We start from the raw sequence: 22311 nt of genomic DNA on the forward strand, positions 1-22311 counted from the left end.
AGTGAGTAAGGGGGTCTGTAAAATTTGTTCTCGGTTGCTTTCACTTCACTGGCTGGGAAAATGAGCTTCTGATGGCAGCCTGTGTTTTGAGCTTAGTGCTGCCTGGTGTCTTTCTCCCCCTCGCTTTTTCTCCTTTGAGGAGAAACAGTAGAGACAGCAGCCAGCTGTGCGAACTGCAGTGTGTGGCTGCCGTAAGGCTTCCTGGAAGAATCATCGGAAATCGTTTCACGATCTGATTTCTTGTTGGTCTGCGCTTATAAGCAATTGGAAGAAAAAATCTAGACAAGTTAATCTTTTGATAACATAAATCTTTATTTTGTTGTTTTCCTCACATTTTCAACTGAGGTCTGAAAACAAAATTAAATCTTTTGAAAAGTTTTAAGTGTGTGAATTCTCAGCCAAGAATGAGGAACTACATTAGAAAACTGGGCTGGACATTTGAAAAGGAATCTTGCAGAGCATCTTCAACCTGTTCAGCAGTTTATTTTTGTGGTTAGTTTTTTTCTCTTCTAGTGATTTTGGTTGGGAACATGAGATGCTCATCTTGTGTAAGATTTATGTTTCATTTGTTTGAATAAAAGCAAGCTTTTCCTCAAAATCAGTGGCAAGGAAGCGGTTATCACCGCTTGTATTTCATAGAGGGGTTGAATGTGTAACAGTCATCTTACTTTTTACCTCTTTCCCACCCTCTGAGGAGATATTTCAGTTTTTCTGTGACTGTGTTATAGAAAGTATTTTTCTCTGCACAGTGACTGTGGCCCAAACTTTTGTTTTATCTGGATTTGGGTGATTTGGCCTGTTGTTCTGCTTCTTTGGGCAGTTGCCCATGAGGTAGAACCAATCCCAAGTGTTAACGCTGTGATGAACAGACCATGCCTGTCTTGTTGCTGCCCCGGGACCCAGAGGAGCGCTCTGCCTTGTGTTTCTACACTTGTCCTCTCACCCGTCTTGGGTGCTGCTGATGAAAGATTTGTCACCTTCCTAAATAAGATTCCTGGAAACAGCTTCTCCCTTAAAACATACTCTAGTCCCCTCTGTGAGTATGGGTTGTTTTGATAAAAAACTATGGTTCCATGCGCGAATGACACGTTAGCGAGAGGTCCTTCTTAGGAAGTCACTTATGTGGAAATAATTCCTTGCTCTTAACCACGTTGTGATGATGTAAGGGTAAATTGTTGTTCGAGCTCCTTAGAGAAGGGTTTGTTTAGATCAAGGCTCAGCAAACCGTAGCTCTCTGCAAACCCTGGCCAGCCAGCTGTTCATGGAGGTCAGGTCAAGCTTTATTGAAATGCCACACACCCACTTGTCCACGTATTGTCTGTGGCTGCTTTTGCACTGTTACTGTGGGGTTTATTTGTTGTATGTCATCCTCGAAGGCTGAAACACAGTTGGGTCCTCTTACAGAGAAAGTCAGCCGTCTCCTGGTTTAGATAAATACGTGACACCTGTTATGCGTGTCTGCAGCGTCCTTCCTCTTAGCCATCTTTATTCACTACTCCCTCTGCATTTTCCTTCTTTGGTGAAAAACATACGTATTAAGCATGTGCTGCACACCAGGAACCAGAAGCAGAAAGGGCAGACTGAGTGTTCTGTCTCCAGGGGTCTTCCCCTCGGTGACACTGCAGGTCACCCGAACACGCGGTTCACCCACACAGGTCAACCCCTGCGAAAATCAGATGTTCTGTGAGGGATAAACAGAAGCATAGCTGGTAGATTTTTAATAGGCTTTTTTTTCTGGTCACTATCTTATGAACTATGAGCTCTTAAGGATTTGCATGATCTTACTGAATAGTAAGGTTGAGCAGATGCGTTAATCTTCATCTTTCCATTGGTTAAATGAATATTATTATTTGATAGGGCTATAACTCTTAAAGTTTTTTTAATTAAAAAACTTGATGGGATACCTTTAAATACATGTAAGAATATCTGAACTCTTTAAAGAAAGGAAACCGTATGTTGGGGCTTGTTTTAATCACCTGAAAGTTTTGGAGCCAAAGGAGACCTTTGGTGGATCAAAGTATAAGTATATAGAAGATTAATCACCTGACAGCAGTGGTTTTTATCCTGACTGATCACTGGAATTACTTGGGGAGCACCTAAAAAACGCCTTGCGTCTGGAACCCACCCCAGGCCAGTGAGAGCAGAACCTCTAGATGTGGCTTTACTGTCTCCAGGAAGGGCTGATGTTCTCTGGGTGATTCTGATTGAGTCAGGGGTATGAAGCAACCAAGTTCCCAGGCAGCGCTGATGCTCCTGGCGCCATGCTTTATGAACCTCTGCTTTATAAGATTCTTAATTCTATACGAGTAGTTCATATAATTACTTGAAATGGCAACTTTACATGGTTCTTTTAAAATAATATGATTTGTAAAAAAAAAAAATTGATAAATGTATTACACAAAATTTTGTCACTAATAAATACAGAGTTAGGGATAAATGATTCATAACCTTTCAGTATAAATATAATCATAGGACTCAAGAGTTAGATGTGATATAGACATCGTCTAATTCAACCTGCCTTTGACCGGTAAGGACCCTGTCCATGGTCACAGCACTAATTAGCGATGGAGCTAAAACTCTGATGTTTCCATTTTCAGACCAGAGCCTTTCCTGTTGACCACATATGCAAGATACCTGAGGCATCTTGCACTCTTGCTAGTTTTTGGTTGAGGCTTAATTGTAGCAAGTGTGACCCCTTCACTGGCAGCGGCATGTGCCCATGACTGTCCTGCTTGTTCTTGCTGTGGAGCCTGCTACGAGGGGCTTCGTGAGCACTGCCCTCACTTCTTTCTTGTAGGTCTTCGGCCCACTGTCCTCCTTGTACCATGTGTCCCGGGCCTGCTATGCTTCCATCACACATCTTGCTCAGTGTTTACTGGTGTGTTTATGTATTTATCTAGACAAGGTGGTGTTTTTTAATGTTGAGTGAGGGATGCTGTAAACTTTCTTTGTTGCACTTAGAAACACTTCCAAGTTTGGAAAGAATTGATTTTATAAAAATAGGACAAGAATGTGTATAAGAAAGTGATTGCAAGTCATCCTGAGTAATAGGGTAATGTCTCTCTGAAGACTCCATGTTTATACTGATCCTGGGATTTGGTTCCTGCTTATTTCTGCTTTGAATAGAAACTTGACACTGGGAAGCAAGGGGAGGTTAGGTTTTAGGTTGGATTACCATGAAATCCTCTTGTAAATGGAATATCACTTTGGGTCAAAGACTTCCTGGAATTGTTGAGGGTTAAGTGTAACTTTCCCAGGCTGCTGTTTTTGAGTCCTAAATTGAGCCATGTAGCCTAGAATGAGAGAGAATAATTTAGATTTCCCACTTGGTTGTAAAATGGAAAATATAGAGATTTGGTTACTTGATGTGCTCAGTTGTTTGCCTGGATTACTGCCTTTCTGTTTGTCTTTTTGTCTTTCGTCTGTTCCGTCTTTCGTCTGTTCCATAACCGATCTCCTTAACTCAGATTTGTAAATTGTATGTGAAGTGTTTTTAACAGCATACTGTTGACCAGTGATCAATACGGGCTTGAACTGCAGAGGTCCACTTATATGTCAGTTTTTTCCAATAAATGTATTGGAAAAATTTTTTGAGATTTACAACAATTTAAAAAAACTTGCAGATGAACTACACAGCCTAGAGATAACCGAAAAAGTTAAGAAAAATGTATTGTAAGAATATAGTATATAATATGTATAACATACAAAATATGTGTTAATTGACTGTGTTATTGGGAAGGCTTCTGGTCAACAGTAGGCTATTAGTAGTTAAGTTATGGGGGAGTCGAAAGTTACACATGGATTTTTGACTCTTGGTAGGGGGGCTGGCAGTTGGTGCCCCTAACCCCCACGTTGTTCCAGGGTCAACAGTATAGGAAAAGATATAAAGTCAAAGCACAAAGTTTCTGTAATGGATTTGAAATTCATACATACCACTTTTTCCTATATATCTAGATTTAGGTATTTTTAAAAATAAAAGCATTTTGTTTATTTACTGAAAATGGGTTAGCTGGAAAGAAAAATCATAGTGGGCTAGAAAAGGCAACCCAAGACCCGGTACGGGGCTAAAAGTAAGTGTTGAGAAAGCTGCCACGTGGAGAATATGGGCCTGGCCTCGAAGTATTTGCAGTCTAGCCAGGGAAAGAAAGCATACACATGTCAAAATGGCACACCTTTCCCAGTAGTGGAGAAAAGTGATTAGGGTAAAAAGTTGATTTGGGAAAGACAGGTTGCAGTATAGGTATAAAGCGGTGGCGGGAAGTTCTGGATATGAATTCCAGCCCTTTGCTTTCTACCTTGGGGACAGTTTTTAAAAAAAAAGGATTAACACGGTCTCTCAGGGTTGTGAAATGAGATCATGTGTATAAAGCAGGTGCCCAGTACAGGTCTGGAAATCTTAGGTGCTCACTGCTGTGGCCTCCACGACATAAGTCGGGGTGAATGGGGACCCTCTGTGGAGATGGCGCTAGAACAGGACCTCTGTAGATGTGGAGAGGCAGAGAGGAACTGTGGAGGTGACTTGGACTGGGACAGGAGGGACACAGGAGGAGGAAGAAGGACAAGGACAAAGACGTGAGGCAGGGGTGAGCATTAAGGTGTGTTCTAGGGGCCATGAGTAGACCGGCCAGAGTGGAGAGCTAATGGAGGGACAGGATGTTAATGTGGACAAGTTCTCAGTCATTGTAGGGTGTTTTGGTATTTTCCTTCTTGGAAATAGTGTACAGACAGAGCAAGAAGAAAACCCCTGTGTTTCAGCATTTGCAAACCTTCTAGAGAACATTCTTTGTCATTATGGTTACAGTTTTCTTTCTCCTTACCCTGTCCACTCCCTTCTTTTTACATTCTTAGGGGCTCCCCCATCCCAGCTGTTCTGGCTTAAACTTCTCCTTGTCTGGGTCTTGGTTCAGCCAGTGGCGCCCCGTACTACTGCGGTAGATCTGTTCTCGGTTGTTAGAGCTAACGAGGTGTTGGCCCCTGGACTGGAAGGAATGGAGTGTAAGAGTCTTGGGTCTCTGAAAGGCACAGATTTTTAAAACTGTAATTTCAGTAGTATCCACTGTGTGGTGCTCATGCATCAGAAATAAATTCTCAAACTAAATGGTTGACAGGGAGCTCCATGCCTTGTGACCTTGTATGGAGAGGTTAAAATCCATAATCGCAAAAAAAGAGGGAAATGGAACATGTTTTTTGCTGTACCAAGATTCCCTTGGGTTTCTCGTAACAACCTCCAGTGCCACTTTAATAATGTGACTCACTGATTTCATAAATTCCATAATATTGGGACATTCATCGGGTACCACAATTGTCCTAAGAGTTGGTGTAGACATAAATGCAGGCAGAGTCCCAGAGTTTGTACTAAGCTATAAAACATCTCTATATCTCTATGCTGTTGGTAACATTGGTAAAAATGACATCAAGGAAGACAACCATACTCTTCCACAGTCTGATGCTGTAAGTAAACATTTGGGAAGAGAAAGTTGACAGAGGTTCAAAGCTGCTGTCTACTTTTTCTCCTTTAAATAAAGTCTGCCATTCCTATGACTACAAGTAGTTTTAAAATAAGCCCTTATTTTATTTATTTATTTATTTATTTATTTATTTATTTATTTATTTATTTTAAAGATTTTACTTATTTATTTGACAGAGAGAGAGACAGCGAGAGAGGGAAGGAACAGAAGCAGGGGGAGTGGGAGAGGGAGAAGCAGGCTTCCCCTGCTCGATGCGGGGCTCGATCCCAGCGTCCTGGGATCATGACCTGAGCCTAAGGTAGGCACTTAACGACTGAGCCACCCAGGCGCCCCTAAGCCCTTTATTTTAAAAAAAAGTTTATTTTAACTGAGAAGCTGAGCTCTCATTTAGAACATATTTGAGTAATTTCAGTAATGTTGGTATTTTTACAAGCTGTGCTAAGGTTGACTGTTGGTGCATATTGCTTCTAATACCTTATTTTCCCTTTGCAGGTTTTCATCTCTGTGAACTGCTTAAGCACAGATTTCTCTTCTCAGAAAGGTGTGAAGGGGTTGCCTCTTAATATTCAAATTGACACCTATAGTTATAACAACCGTAGCAACAAGCCTGTGCATCGGGCATACTGCCAGATAAAAGTCTTCTGTGACAAGGTAAGATTGTCAGATTGGGGAGGGACAATTAGGGTAAAGCATGCGAGAGACATACTCTTCCTCACAGAGAATAACCAGGGTCTTTTTAATATTTCAGTTTGATATAAATGTATTGCTAATAATATGAAATAGCTTACTTGAAATTAGAAATTATTGTTTTAGCCACACTTAGACACATTATATGGGGGAGAAAAAAAAAGCTCATTTTAACTGAAAAATCAGAGGAGCCAATGAGTACATTTTGTTGGGCATGTGTGATGGAGTCCAGATGGCACACGCAGGGCCGTGCTCAGTCCTCGGCACGTCTGATGGAGTCCAGATGGCACACGCAGGGCCGTGCTCAGTCCTCGGTGCCCCTCGGCTCAGTGGTACTTGGAGGCGCCGGCTGCGGTGCTGGAGCTCCGGGGCTTTGTGTCTGAGGGCTCCGTGTGCATGACCACAGAGGGCTGTGCTTTCACTAGCTTGCCTCCCTCCGGGCCCGTTGGCAAGTTGTCAGCCAGCTCACTAAAGCAGAAGATGAGATTCAGAGTCTTCTCTTGAGCAGCAGGTAGGCAAGAGGAGAAAGCGTAAGCCTAAATGAGTTCAACATCATTTCTTTTATCTGGAGAAGTGGTCACTTTGGCCAGCTGCAGAGCCAGGGGCCCAACTGGATGAACTCCAGAGAGAGGTCGTGGGCCCGCTGCGTCTTGAAGACTGGAGACTGTGTTCTCCTTGAGAACTCGGCAGCAGCCGTAGAGAAACGAGTGCGCCACTGAACTACGATTGAAGGCGACCTTGACTTTTCCCATTCAGAAAATGTTGGACTGTATTTTTTGCCAGTCCCCTCTTTTTGTCCTGTTTAACAACAAAAACAACAACAACAACCCTCTCTGTTATTAAGATTTTTAGAAGGTACTAGAAAACTGGAAGTGTATTTGCTATCAGAAGTCTGCTGTCCTGATTTTTACATGGGGGACCAGAACACAGCATGTGGCCTCGTAGGAGCAACCTGAGACCTTCCAAGTTCAGAGAACTTTCTCAAACACCCAGATTCAGTAACATTTATTGAGTACCACGTGCCTGGTAATGTGCTAGGCTGTATTAGTTTTCTGTTGTTGCTATTAACAAATTACCACAAACTTAGCGGTTCAAACAACACACTTTTATCATTTCATGGTTCTATAGGTCAGAAGTCTGAGGTCTTGCTGGGCTAAAATCCAGCTGTTAGAAGGTCACATCTCCTTCTGGAGTCTCTGGGGGAGAATCTGTTTGTCTGCTTTTCTACCTTCAAGAGGCACTCACATTCTTTGGCTTGTGGCCCCTTCTACATTTAAAGTCAGGAGCCTCACATCACATCCCTCTGACAGTGCTGCCATTGCCATGTGTCCTCATCTGGCTCTTTTGCTTTTAAAGACCCCGTCTGTTATCCTGGGCTGACGGGGATGATCTCGGACACTTGCCCTATCGGAATGCCAGCTGATCAGCTACCTTATGTCTCCTTTGCTGTGTAAGCTCACATGTTCACAGGTCCTGAGGATTTGGGTGTGGACATCTTCCAGAGGCTGTTAGTCTGCCCACCACAGTACTTCCCATATATGCTGCATTGTACAAATCACGAGTCACATCAGGTGTGAAGCAGGGATTTCTGATCCTGAGTCAAATTTCTTTCCTTCATACCACATTCCTTTTTTTAACCAGAAGAAAACCTAAAGAGATGTCCAAAGTCATAAAAACTCTCAGCCCCAATTTTTTATTATTTGATTCAACAGACATAAAATTATTCTAATTGTTACCCAAGTGTTTACTGTGTTTCTGATGTATCGTTCCTGGGACCGTAACAGTTTGTGGACTGATCGTGGTCCATGGATCACACTTAGAATATCGGCTGATTGAATGATGTCAGCCTGAGTTAGCGTGAACTGGAGTTCTCCGTATCACATGACAAAAGCTGTATAAGCGGTTTTGCAGAGAAGGAACAGTATTGATTCACAATCTTAAATGAAACTTGGTTTTAATATTAAGACTTTTTGAGGGAAGCTCCTGTATTGGTAGCTGATTTAGAAAATGAAACACAGGAGAAGTTTCATGAATTGTCCAAAGTTATTTTATTAGTCAGTTGTTGTGCAAAGTTTAGAAACCGGTTCTTTTTGTTGTGTGAGTGTGTGCTAATGTATACTGTGAAGCAGAAAGCCTTTTCTTCAGAGTTGCAAAACTGAGTGTGGTTTGGGACAACACATGATTTCAGGAGTTGCTGCTTGCCTACTCACCTGTTCATTTAGATCGCATGTGTAGGCCAGGCACTGTTTTTTCATTGCTTGTGTGTAAGCTCTGTACCACGGTAAAAGGAGATCACACAAAGCTGTGGTTAGAAACTAGGCATCTGCCCCAGCAGTGCTTTGTGTGGACTGTCTAGATGCCCACATACCCTCAGCCTTCACAGGTAAGGCTTTCTTTGTAAGGCCCCTAAAAATATTGCTGGCCTATTCTTCCCTTTTGCTGGAGCAGAGATCTCCTCAGGGATGAAAATTGTTGGTCTCCTTTCCCTTTAGCAGCCCTTATGGCACACAGCAGTGGTGTGAGCATGATACAATCGCAAGGTGCCTCGGGGACATGGGAGGTGAACTTAGACACTGTTTTCATCCTGAGGTTTTAATCTCAGAGCTCTTAGGGTTGATATAAAACCCTGCATGGGAAGAAAATATTATGTATTGCTGTGTATAATTAATATTCAATATTGAATATTACTGAATCTTTCAACCCCATGGAACTCCTCTATAACCTCACACCCACTCTTGATTCTCGTGCATCTTGTTTTAACTTCTGTCATCCCTTATGGTTGGGATTGCTTTGCTCTTCTGGGTTGTCTGGTTGTCTGGTGCTGCCTCTTCTCTGTGGAATATTCCACGTGCCTGCTTGTTTCTCTCCTTTCTGAGATTTGACTCACCTGTTGTTTGGTGCCTGTCAATTCATTTTTCTCTGCTGGTTCTTAAAACTCTCACATCTTATGAATCTAGTCCACATCCACAGTAAGAAACTAGAAATAAGACATCTCTTGGTATCCTTCAGAGGTATTTACATTGTTTTTCTCGCCTAAGAAGAAGGTTTTACTAGTACTTTATTATGAATTGCTCAACTGGTTTGATAAATGGAACTTTCTCTTACGGCAGAAGCAGCAGCAATTTAACACTTTTTCAGAGAAAACAAGAACAGGAATTGGATCTCTAACCAATGGAAATTTGGCAGCTTCTTTTTCTATGAGCTTGTATATATGTATAGATCTGGGGTTCATCCTTAGAGAGAAAAATGTCATTGACCTTTATTTCCCACAGATCATTTTCTTCATCAGAGTAATATTTACTGTGGCTGTAATTGGGAACAGATAGATTAACTTTTTAGGTCGCTGCCTGAGGTGATTGCCCAAGATCAGCCTCTTTAGTTGTTGAGCGAGAGAGTGAAATAGCGTGAATTTAAATGGCTCGCTGTAATGTTACAGGACTTCCTTTAACATTTCTTGCAGAGTCTACTACTGATTAATTCTTTTAGCTTTTGTATGTCTGAAAAGTATTTCGCCTCTGATTTTGAAAAATCTTTTTGCTGGGTATAAAATTCTGGTTGACTGCTTTTTCCTTCAATGCTGGAAAGACATGACTCTGCTGTTGTCAGGCTTACATTTTTTTTTTGGTAAGATTTTATTTGTTTGTTTATAGAAAGAGTGCACAAGTGGGGGAAGGGGCAGAGAGAGGGGGAGAGAGAGAATCTCAAACAGACTGCCCACTGAGCACAGAGCCTGATGTGGAGCTCCATCTTATGACCCTGAGATCATGACCTGAGCCGAAATCAAGAGTCGGACCCTCAACTGACTGAGCTAGCCAGGCGCCCCAGGCTTACATTTCTAACGAAATATCTGCCATCATCATTATCTTTGTTCTTCTGTACCTAATGTATCTATTTCTCTATGACTCTTTTTAGATTCTCTTTTTACTGGTTTTGAACAATTTGATGTGTCTCTTTACATTTCTTGTACTTAGAGTTTGTTGAGCTGCTTGGATCTGTGGGTTTATAGTTTTCATCCTACTGGAACATTTTTCAGGCATTGTTTCTTGAAACACGTTCTTTCATCCTCCTTTGGGAATGCCGGTTGCACACGTACACACATGGTGCTTGCAGTCCCACAGCTCCCTGGTGCTGTTCATTTTCTAGGATTGCCTTTTCTCTCTGTGTTTCATTTTGGATACTTTCTGTTGTTAATGTCCTAAAGTTTTACATCAGTATTTCCGTCACCCTATCCATACTGCCATTAATCCCATCGAGTGTATTTTCCATCTCAGGTGTTGTAGTTTTTGTCTCTGGGAGATCAATTTGGGTCTGTTTTATAGCTTTCTTGTTTCAATATGTGTTTTTTTTTACTAACTTTTTGAACATATGGAATGCAGTTATAATAACTGTGCTAAAGTCCTTGCCTGAATTCTGTGTCGTTTCTGGGCTGGTTTCAGTGGTTTGATATCCTCCTCATACAGTCGTGTTTTCCTGCTTCTTTACATGCCTGGCAATCTTATGGGATACTAGACATTGTGAGTTTTACATTGTCTGGTGCTGGATGGTTTTGTCATCTTTTGAATCTTCTTGAGCTTTGTCCTGAGAGCTAGTGAAGTTACTTGGAAACATTTTGATCCTTTCTGGTCTTACTTTTACAGTTTGATAGGTGAGTCTGGATTAGTGCTCAGTGTCAGCTAATTATTCTCCACAACTGAGCTGAGGTTTTCCTGACTGTTCTACCAACTACCCTGTGGATGTTAAGTTTCTCCAGTCTGGTGGGAAGAGGCACTGTCTTCCCTGTGTGAGTTTCAGACACTATTCTCTAGTTTTTCTGAGCACTTTTCCCCCAACCTCAGGTAACTTCCTTACACCTGTTTCTCTCTCAGTACTGGACTGACTACTCAGTATTGGACCCTCCAAAGATCTCTGGGGTTCTTTCTATGTAACTCTTTCCCCGTTGCTACTTTGTCCTGCTTCCTTGATCTCTCCCTGGATTTTCAACACTGTCTCTCGACCCAGGGAACCTGGATGGAGCAGACCTCTGGGCGTCTGTCCCTGTGCCACACCTGGGAGCTGTGAAGCTCATCTTGCTTGTTCTTGTCTCTTAGGGATCCCTGTTCTTTGTTGCCTGGGGCCCTGACCTTAAAAATCCTTGTTTCATGCATCTGTCTTTTTTTTTAAGTTGTTTCAGGGTAGAGGGTAAGTCTGGCCTGTGATAGTCCCATCTTGAGTGAAAGCACAAGTCCCTTATTCTTTATGGATGGTGCTGATAAATGTGGAGGGAAATGTCTTATTTTTTAAAACTACCTTTTGGGGAGTATAATTTATCATCAGAGGGAAGCTACTGTCAGACTGTTGGAAAGAACTGAGAGAGATACAGACCAGCTATATGGTAATGGGTGGGAGACTGGGGATATTGACCTGTTTTTCTGTGTCGAGGAGATGATGTTTATGTCAGCATTACAGAGCAATTTTTATAAAAGCAGATTGTATGTTTACCAATATGTTAGTGTATTAACACCTTCTAGAAGAGGCAGAAGGTGGTTTGTATTCTGTTTTTTAAAATGTGGTTTCATTATATAATAGTGCCAGGATCTGTGGGATGATTTTCATTGCCTCTCTTTGCTATCAGGGAATTTATTTGCAGAAAAATAAGCTCTTGTTCAGACTTAACTGGGTAACTTTGTGAAGAAACCTGTATCACCCAGAAATAAATGCTAACAGGTGAAGCAAAATGATTAATTAATAGTTATGTTTTTGTTATACATGCTTAATTTTAGGTCATGTTTGTTATTAATATGGTTGTTTTTTATTTTTGTGGGTTCAATTGCACGGCACTGCCATTCTCTGTGTAGTTGATATATATTGTGTGTATAGGTCCTCTTTATAGGATTTGGGAGTACACTTTTTCTCTTTTAAGTGATTACGCAGATTTCTACTTAAATCTTTGCTTTTAGGAGTTATAGTTGTTCATATCTGTCACTTGGTTGATGCCACGTCCTTGGGCAGAATCACACTTCCAATGATAACGTTGCCCATATCGGCAAGTACACTCAAAGCAGGGTCAACTTGGTTACTAGACAATGGGACCGGTCACTTAGGTTTTTGAAGGCAATGTAGTACATTAGCAGATTTTTTTCAGCTTTTCATTTAACCTGGCCACATCCATTATTGAGAGGAATTTTCCTTTATTTGTTTTTTAAGTAGATGTTATTTCCCCATGATTTCACACAGTTAAACAGTTTTAAGAACGGGCTTTTTAGAGGCACCTGGGTGGCTTGATTGGTTAAGCATTGGACTCCTGATTTGGGCTCAGGTCATGATCTCAGGTTGTGAGATGGAGCCCTGCGTCTGGCTCCACACTGGGCATGGAGCCTGCTTAAGATCCTCTCTTTCCCCCTCCCTCTCAAAAAAAAGGGGAAAAAATAGGCTTTTTAGAGGAAACTACTATGATAAGCTCCATGAATATATTAATGGAGTTCATCTCCAGAGAGGAGATATTTTTTCCCATTCATCAGATAAGAATTAAATATTTTAAAGAGGATCAGTTAAACAGAATCATGCCTTGTCTTCTCTTGACCTATAGGGAGCTGAAAGGAAAATCAGGGATGAAGAACGAAAACAAAGCAAAAGAAAAGGCAAGTGTACTGACCCCAGCTCCCAGTTGAATGCCTGTAAGTAGAAATGTTTCCGCCACGTTTCAGATCTTTTCCATTTAGAATGGTGACTAGGGTTTTCAAGCAAAAGATACAATAGTGGATACTTAATGCTGTGAAGTGGTAGCATTGCTTCCTTTATTGTTACACAAGCAGATGAATGGCTGATCGGAGTCATTTTCTTGGGGGAACGACAGAAAAGGATTCTTGAGTTTTTCCAGAGTTCAGATATTTTGGCAGTTAGCTTTAGTTTGGGTTACTGATTCCAGTCCTGAAAAATAACACGTCTTCTATCTGAATAGCTGATGATAAAACCGGGACTTGTCTAGATCTTTAAGAATAATAATAACGCTCTCGAGAATTCAGGATGTCTCACTTCTAAATGCGTGTAGTTTTCTTATGTATAGTATTCTGACGTTTCAGAATCTGTAGGGCTCCTGTTTGGACATTTCACCAGGAAAGCTTTATTTCTTTCCTTTTTTTTTTTTTTTTTTTAATGTGACCAGTACTCATATTCACAAAATCCTGTATCTCTCCGCTGCGAGGGGGAAATGCTGCTCTCTGGTGGTGGTGGGTGGTGTGTCATTGGTAGTACGGGGGCCGCGAGCAGCGAGCCTCTGAGCAGTCTGTCTAGCTCAGCAGGCGTTTGCCCTGCAGCCCAGTGTGTTAGGTTCTCCAGGTGGGATCAAAGTGCAGAATCCCGATGTCACTTCAGAGAGACTGACCAGGAGAGTTCATCACCAAGGGCTTCAGGGCAGATGACAGGGGAAGAGGAAGTCTATAATTTAATAAATAAAAAACCTAGTCAGTGACACTTACTCTGAGCCTCTCTGAGGTTAAGTGCTGAGGTGAAGTTGGAGGTATAAAGGTGAATGTTCTCAAGGTGAAGAGTACATTGCTGTAAGAATGTAAATTATTTAATCAGGACAGCTAAGGTGAAATGACTTCTGAATTATGTTTATACGGTTGTAAGTCTTAGCCTTTCAGACAAAAATTAAATATGCTTTGCCTCTGTTCCAAATTTTGTGTATGTTTAAAAGTAGCCTTTTCTGATTTTCTAAGATGTTCAATTGATTTTAGTATAAATATAAGCAGCATATTTCTTCACGTGAACTGTGATTTTCCTCTTAATTCAGGCAACATGACCTGTAACCTTATGTAGTGCTGCCATGTAAGTTTCTTAAATTTGAGGAGGATGCTCTGTGGCCTGCATCCAGTATGTGTCTATAGGTGGTTGACTGTGGTGGCATTATTTTTTTTTTTTTTTCAGTTTCCGATGTTAAAGTGCCACTGCTTCCCTCTCACAAACGAATGGATATCACAGTTTTCAAGCCCTTTATTGATCTTGATACTCAGCCTGTCCTCTTCATTCCCGACGTGCACTTTGCCAACCTTCAGCGGGGTGCTCACGTAGGTAACCAGGATCCCAGGGTGGCTGCAAGAGAAAGTCTTTGGCATTCATGGTAAACAGAAGCCAAAATTTAGTGAGGTTTGACCAGTGTTATGGGTCAGCCTTCTGGAATATTCAGTTGGGGTGACATGATGTCCTTACAGTAAAGTGGATGTAAGCGTTGTTGATGGAAATGAAGTACCAAACCTGTCAACTTCACTCTGTATGTATGTATGTATTTATGTCTTAGTTCATTTTAAAAAATGCTAGAATAGTGACATAGTTTGGAGTCTGAGTCTATGATCTTGTGGATTTAACTTACATGGTTCTGGGCAGGAGGGAAAAGCCACAGGAATACTTAGGGTAGGTAGCCATGATGGAAGAAAGAACATCCGAAGGCTCTTTTCATTGTTTCAGTTACTGAATCATAGTTGACACATAGCCATATCTTGGCAATTAACATAAAAGGTCACAACTAGCCACACCCTGCTCTGAGCAGAAGCTTAGTGGAGATAGCAGCTTGGATAGAGTGGAGCCTGCTTTCTATGCAGAGCTTAAAAAAATATGAAGAAGATAGTCTGCCATGCATTTTGTGCACAGATTTATATGGGTTAATGATTTTTTAGTTTTGGGGGTTGAGAGGGCATTGCCAATGTATCCAGTTTCTTTTTCTTTTTTTTTTTTTTCTTTAAGGTTTATTTGAGAGAGAGCACGTGGTGTGGGGAGGGGCAGAGGGAGAGGGAATCTCAAGGAGACTCGTCGCTTATCGTGGAGCCGTACACAGGGCTCGATCTCACGACCCTCAGTGAGCAGGATCTGAGCTGAAGTCAGGAGTTGCACACATAACCAACTAAGCCACCCAGATGCCCCAACCATGTATCCAATTTCTAATGAGAAGCTTTGGGGTGAGCAGGGGTCGGCAGACTTTTCCTGTAAAGGCTCAAATAGTAAATATTTTAGGCTTTTGGAGTCACACAGTGTCTGTTGTGACTCTTCCACTCTGCCATTGTAGTGCCAAAACAGCTATAAACAACGTGCCCATGAATGAGCGTGTCTGTGTGCCATAAATGTTTATATAAATAGGCATTGGCCACACTTGGCTCATGGGCCCTAATTTGCTAACCCCTGCTTTAGAGGAGTTCAAGATGCCTTTAAGAATCTGGTTATTGAAAAATAAGGCTAGGGGTACCTGGGTGGCTCAGTCGTTAAGCATCTGCCTTCGGCTTAGGTCATGACCCTGGGGTCCTGGGATCGAGCCCCACATTGGGCTCCCTGCTCTGTGGAAAGCCTGCTTCTTCTCCCTCTCCCACTCCCCCTGCTTGTGTTCCCTCTCTCACTGTGTCTCTGTCAAATAAATAAATAAAACCTTTAAAAAAAAAAAAAAAAAAGAAAAAGAAGGCTAAAGGATTTTGTATTAGACCAGATAAATTCAAAATTATTTTCATTTTAGAAATATGTCACTTATGGTTTGAAATATTTTGAGCATATACTAGAAAAGCAATCTAATTTTGTTGTTGTTGTTGTTTTGGTCTTAGGTTCTTCCTATTGCCCCAGAAGAATTGGAGGGGGAAGGGTAAGGTTTGTTTTGTTTTGTTTTAATAAATTCTTTCTATTTTTGAACAACCTTAAACTTACAGAAAAATTGCAAGTACAATACAAAGAACTCATTTTTTCCTGAGCCATTTGAGGGTAAGCTGCAGACTCAGTGACCTGTCATTCCTAAACACTTTAGTGTATATTTCCTACAAAAGAGGACAGTCTCCCACATAACAGAGCCATATTAACAAGACGTTCTGTTCAGGTTTTGTCAGTTGTTCCAATAATGTCCTTTATTGCCTAAAAGGATCCAGTTCAGACTCACACCGTGTGTGTAGTTGTCTCTTTAATCTCCTTTAGCCTCGAACAGTCTCAGTGTCTCCTTGACTTTCCTGACCTAATACTTTTAAAGATTATAAGCCATTTGCTTCATAGAATGTCCTTCAGTTTGGGTCTGTTTGTTGTTTTCTCATGATTAGATTCAGGTAATTATGTATCTTGGCAGGAATGTTGTAGACATAACACTGTGTTCCCAGTTTGTCCTGTCAAGTGGCATAATTTTGTTTTACCCCCTGCTGATGCTGTTCACTTTGATCACTTGATCAAGGTGGTGTCTGCCAGGCTTCTCCGCCGTGAGGGCACCTGTCCCCCTTTTGTAGTGTTTTGTGGGGAGGTGCTTTGTTGCTTTGTGAAAATTTCATTCCTCATCAGACTTTCAATTTATTAACTTTTTCTTTATTACCGGTATGGACTTATAGTTTCCGGCTCTGTTTAACAAGTTGCAAATCATTGCTATCATTCACTTTGCTCAAATTGTCCTAGAAGGTCAGTTGGAGTCCTTCCAGCTGCTTCTGAGTCCCTTCAGCGTGCCCCCCCCCAGCTTCCTGAGTGCTCCCTCACATCTGGGCACTCGTGCTTTCCCTTCCCCAGCTTGAGGATGAGCTGCTTCTCCAAGAAACCCTCCTCCCTTTTGGAGAAGGAACCTGGCCCTGGGTGTGCTCCTTACTGCGGAGGAGTCACTGTCCCCTGACACATGGGTACTCTCCGTTGGCCCACTCGGGCCCTGACTATCCACACCGGCAGACCCCCTACTAAGCGCTCGACCATGTTGAGGGTCTGGTCCCCTTTTCGGGGCTCCCCTTTCAGATCCATGTTGAGTAGGGAGCCTTTTCTCTGAAGGCCATCCTCCACTGCCTCTCGAACTCTTGACGTGCTCAGACACACCTCAGGTGCTTTCATGGGAGGCCTGGTATGTGGTGGAAAGTGAAACAGATGGAGTATTTTAAGGCCCAGCCCGTATTCTTGAAGTCATCCTTCTGCTCAAAACCAAGCACTCTTTCTTCATTTTCAGTTATTGTACTGTTTTCTTGCTCACCCACAGTGAACCCCCTCACGAAGTAGAATTTGAACCCCGTAACTTATTTCTTCAAACACACTGGTGTCTATTTCCTCTTTTTATTTGCACTGACGCTACTGTATTCGAACCCTTTCGAATTTTATGCTGTGATCATCCACAGAGTCCTGTAACAGGTTCTTCTGCATGTGGCTCCTAGAGTCCCCTCCAGTCTTTACCACACGCTTTGATTACAGCATTCTTATTTCACGAAACTTTGAAAGATTTCAAAGCCTGCAACTGAGTCTAAAATTCCTTAAAGCCAGATGATCAAGGTATTCCCTCTAGCGTCCAGGCTGCCCTTCTGGATTTGTCTTCCTACAGAGCATTCTATTTTAGCCAGCCTGGCTCTGCTGATTGCACTTCCCCCCTTTGTTAACATGTTCTCTCCTTTGTTACCACCTTTGTGTGTGTGTGTGTGTGTGTGTGTGTGTGTGTGTGTGTGTGTGTGTTTATAGCTCAAATCCTACCTTCTCCATAAAATGCTTCCTGAAAAGAAGCTCTCTGTTTCTAAGAATCCAGCTTGATTTAGTGTCAGAGCAGTGGGCGTGTCTGGCAGGCGACCTCAGTATAGTCCCAGCTCTGCCGTTAAATAGTGCGAGCTGGTTCAGTCCGTGCCTTCCCTTGGGCCTCAGATTTTCATCCATAAACTAAGGAAGCCAGACCAGATAAAGAATGAAGGTCATATTAAAACTAAACTTCAGTGATATACCCTAAAACTCTTTTCTGTTTCCGCAAGGGATTGAAGTTGAAGTCACTAATCACCTCATTTGGATTGTCTGCAGATCTAACTTGAAAAGGGGTCCATATGGATCGGAGGATGATTTTGCGATTGCACCTCCTGCTAAGCTGACTCGAATAGAAGAACCAAAGAGAGGTGCGTTGGTTTACAGTTCTTGTGGCAGTTGTCAAATAGAAGTGAATTCTGAATCTGTCAAAAGCATGAATTGCTTAAGCAAATCTTGTCTAGCTTGACTTTCTTGAATATTTTTCCATCAGACCAGCTCTTGGCTTGAAGCTTGGACTTATAGCAGAGTTGAGAGAAACTGAAAGCTGTATTCCTCAAGATGATTTGATATTGCTTCATGTTTACTGTTCTTGATGTGGATGTCTCGTTGCGGTTTAACCAGCATCTAGGATCTGTTCTCTCATTTTTCTCGTATGAATAACTGTGTCCTTTTTCTTTCCCCTGCCTTCTTATTCCTGGCTGGGGATTAGTGCTGCTCTACGTACGAAAGGAGTCAGAGGAAGTCTTTGATGCCCTGATGCTCAAGACTCCGTCTTTGAAAGGCTTGATGGAGGCTGTAAGTAGTATAAGCTTAGAAATGCTCTTTTTAAACAGACTTAAGTAGAATGCCATTGAAACACATTTTATCAGGCCACCCAGATTCCTTGTTATACTGAAATCTCTGAAGCCTGCCTGTGGCATAGCCCACGTTTCATCCAGTCTTGTGGGGCCCTCAGTTGTCTGCAGGGCCTTCCCCACTGGGCCTCACATCACCACACCCAGCACACTAGTTGGTAGATAGAAACTTCTGAGGAATGTCTAGTCAACTGAATTGACTGCTTTTGTGGTGATCTATGAAATAGGGTTTTGGGTGGGGTTTTTTTTTATGATTTTATTTATTTATTTTAGAGAGAGAGCCAGCACAAGGTGGAGTGGCAGAGTGAGAGGGAGAGAGAAAATCTCAAGCAGACTCCACGCTGAATATGGAGCCTGAAGCGGGGCTCAATTCCAGGACCTTGAGATTATGACCTGAGCCAAAACCAAGAGTTGGAAGCTTAACCAGCCATGCCACCCAGGCACCCCTGAAATAGTTTTAATATACTTGGTTAAAGGAAAATTGCCATTTAACAAACTGTTTAGAAGCTCACAAAAATTATTTTCAATCAAATAGAAATCCTTAAAAACTTCATGCATAAAAACAATGGCTCCTTGGTCTGCCTTTGAAACTCCCCATCCTGGGGAATGACCAAGCTTGTATCGAGTCCTTACCCAAAGCCTATTTGAGAAAATTTAGATGTGTAGCCAGTGATAACCATAATCCTTCCCACTAAGACCTCAGCACTGAGCAAACTGACCCCAGCTAGCCCTTCTGGGACATCAGCAAGAGATAGCATGAGAAGGAGGCCATTTTGGCTTTGCCCTGGGATGCAATTCAAGAAATCAGCACTGTACCCTGATATTTACCAACCCCTATAAATCATAGGCATCTTTGAGTTCAAAGCATGTGCGTCACTGGAAATGGGTTTCCCCCGGCTCCCCTGACAAGTGCAGTGTGCTGAATTAAGTTAACAAATGTTTGTTAAGCACCTGCTTTGTGCCAGGTTCTGTTCTAGCTACTAGAGTCACGAGAGTAAGTGATACATTGCGGAATGGAGCTTAGGGTCCAGTTAGGAAGATAGGGACAAGAAAGTAGGCAAAGAAATTTAAGAAGTAATTTTCCAGGCACTTCACAGATAAATGCAGTGAAGAAAACTAAAGCAGGGCGAGGGGACAGTGGACTGGGGAGCTGTGGTCTCTCAGGGTCCCTGAGCTCACAGGTGTCTCTGAGCACATTCCCTCCCCGTGCAAAGCCAGCACCAACATTAGCCTCTGCTTTCTGTTTTTCAGCTTCGTGCGATTTCTCCTAGATTACTCTTTCTTACCTTGTCTTCTGATAACCTTTCCTCATTTCTTCAGAGCTGTGCAAAGTCTTAATTATGGAGAAAAAAGAAGTGATGAGACTTACTGTGTAAATACAACGTGCTCACACCCATAAAGAATTCGTCAGTATCATGTGTCTCTCAGGCCTGGGGTTTCCTAATTGATGCTTCATAAATACACAAGGAATTATTACCCAGTGATACAGAAGAGAAATGGATTTGTTTGGATGATGGGAGCTTAGATTTGGTTTGAACTGGGTGCTTTTGTTAGCTTGAAAGCAGTCTGCAGGTTGGCCTTCTGAGGCCCCCTTTCTCAGTGCTCCTTTGAGTTTTGCTGTTCAGATGGAGGGTTGGCGGTAACCCCAGTTTGGGGATGGTCTGCACAATTCCAGATAAAGCATTTGGTGTAGACTGAATCAGCTTATCCTTGGATTAATTCATCCTCTCTCCTTTGTGCCCCGAAAGGAAACCCGCACACTCGATACCACACTGATTTCACCGCTCTGTGTGGACCCTCACGGATCATGAAAAGGGGGTGGAAGAGCTGAGGCTCAGGAGGGCCTGAGGGCCACACCCCAGCGGCTGCAGCCACGTTAGCCAGAGCCTTGGGGTTTTATGGGAGTCTGTGCTGCTCTCCGAGAGGCTCTAGGTAGAACTGGCAGAGGTGCAGTCTTGGTTTGTGATCAGGGACTTTGATGTTTCTTCTGGGCTATGGGACATTAAAAGTGTTGTTTTCCTTCCAATATTCTGTATCTGAAGTTAACTCCTGCTCTGTGTTGAACACGGAGTAATCCTCACAGCAGTCCTGTGCTATAGGAAGTGAGAGTCTCCCTTTCCTGAGGAGGGGAGGCTGGGGATCCGAACTGTGACTTGTGTCGAAAGCAAATCAGAGCTGGTTCAACTCAGATGTGTCGACTCCAGAGCGGGGCCTTTGTGCGCTTGAGCAGAGCGCTCGTGATGGTGTGGGTCCATGTCACTGTTCACTGCTCACAGCCCGTAGGGTGTGACCCCGACTGTAAACTGTGGGTGTTAGTTCATAGTGTTGTAGCGATGTGGTCTCGTCACGATAACAAAAGCGCCGCCCCGACGTGAGATGTGAGTACTGGGGCTGCCGTGGGGCACTGAGCAACTGTACTTCCTGGGCCGGCTTGCTATAAACCTAAAACTGCTCTATAGGGTAGTCATTTTTAAAAAGATGACCGTATAACACACGGAGAGACCTCAGTAAGCTGGGGGAAATAACAGACACCTGACTGCAGCTCCCTCCAAAGGCAGGTAACACCCCCTCCCCCAGTACACGTGGGTTTCGTGCATTTTTGAAAGACGGAAAACTGAGTGACTGTACCACAGTATTTATAGTTATAGTTTGTGTTTTAAAGCCTTGAGATCAGCATCTTGTAATTATTTTCTTTTGTTCTTTTAGATCTCAGACAAATATGATGTGCCCCATGATAAGATTGGGAAAATATTCAAGAAATGTAAAAAAGGGTAAGCGTTAACTGGCATTCCTAGTACTTCTAAATAACGTTAATATTCTGTAACATTAATGCGACTCACGTGCATTTGTGCCCAGTCTAGAAAAAGTTAGAGAAACCTGAATGCAGGGATGTATTTTTTCCTTAAATTATCCATATAAAATTGATCTGCCTTTCTAAGACATCTTTGTGGATTTTTTTCAAGTAAAATTTTCATTTGCTCTTCCCGTGCTTGGCAGCAGTGAAGTGGCTCCAAATTCCAGAGCATGTCATGAAATTTAGTCAGGGTAACAGCAAGTGCTACCCCATTTGTTGAGCCCCCGTCCTGAGTCAAGCACTGGATCAGGCACTTCGTGTGGTGCTTAACTTCCACATCGCCCTCTGAGCTGGGTGTGATATCCTTAGTTTATAGACATGGCAGCTGAGGCAGAGCCTGTGATGTCCAAGATCAGGTAGCAGGTTAGTGCCAAGGCCTTGGTTCAGGTTCAGTCCTTGCTCCCCCTACTGTAATCTGCCTTGTGTTTTCAATCATAGAACATTGCTTCCTTGTCCAGAAATTGATATTTTTAGTTCCATTTCACTTAAGTGACTATGCTATTTGACATGGGTAAGCAGAGTATGGTACAAGAATCGTTTGGCCTCATTCTAAAGCAAATCCTAATTGGAATTTTCTGGATGAGCCTAGTGGGAAGGGTTAGACTTACTAGTAGTTCAGTTAAACTTTGAGGATAACTTGCCAGGGAAGATAATTGGTCAGGGAGCTGTGGCTTCAGATCCCATAGGTTAATTTGACTAATATGCTTCTAAAGCCAGATCAACGAGGTGCTTGTTCTGTAGACTTACTTTGTGCATTGTAATAGCTCCTGTTTATTGAGCGATTCCTACACGCTGAAGTAATAACAGCAAATAAGCTAGTATGCCTTGTTTCATCCCGGGCCCGACACTGTTAGAAGAGCTTTCCTGGAGTCTGTCACAGAGTCCTCGGCCAGTCTTACGAGCTAGGCGCGGACACTCCCTGGGCGTCGTAGGTGAGGGCATCGGGGCTGCGGGAGGTCTGGTAACTCCGGCGCCTCCCGTGTCG

General features: G+C 42.6%; 1 protein-coding gene across 1 annotated transcript in view; it reads left to right on the forward strand.

Annotated features, from left to right (window-relative positions):
* The window catches only part of GRHL1 (grainyhead like transcription factor 1), a 49815-nt gene that overhangs the window by 25726 nt on the left and 1778 nt on the right, over positions 1–22311 (forward strand). Inside the window, exons 9-15 of the mRNA XM_032430088.1 lie at positions 5961–6119; positions 12721–12808; positions 14061–14200; positions 15716–15753; positions 17895–17986; positions 18328–18413; positions 21179–21243. Of these exons, the coding sequence (XP_032285979.1) occupies positions 5961–6119; positions 12721–12808; positions 14061–14200; positions 15716–15753; positions 17895–17986; positions 18328–18413; positions 21179–21243 (668 nt within the window). The remainder of the gene's footprint in view (positions 1–5960; positions 6120–12720; positions 12809–14060; positions 14201–15715; positions 15754–17894; positions 17987–18327; positions 18414–21178; positions 21244–22311) is intronic.

Source organism: Phoca vitulina, unplaced genomic scaffold (assembly GCF_004348235.1).
Source record: "Phoca vitulina isolate PV1807 unplaced genomic scaffold, GSC_HSeal_1.0 scaffold42, whole genome shotgun sequence".
In the NCBI taxonomy this organism is placed as follows: Eukaryota; Metazoa; Chordata; class Mammalia; order Carnivora; family Phocidae; genus Phoca; species Phoca vitulina.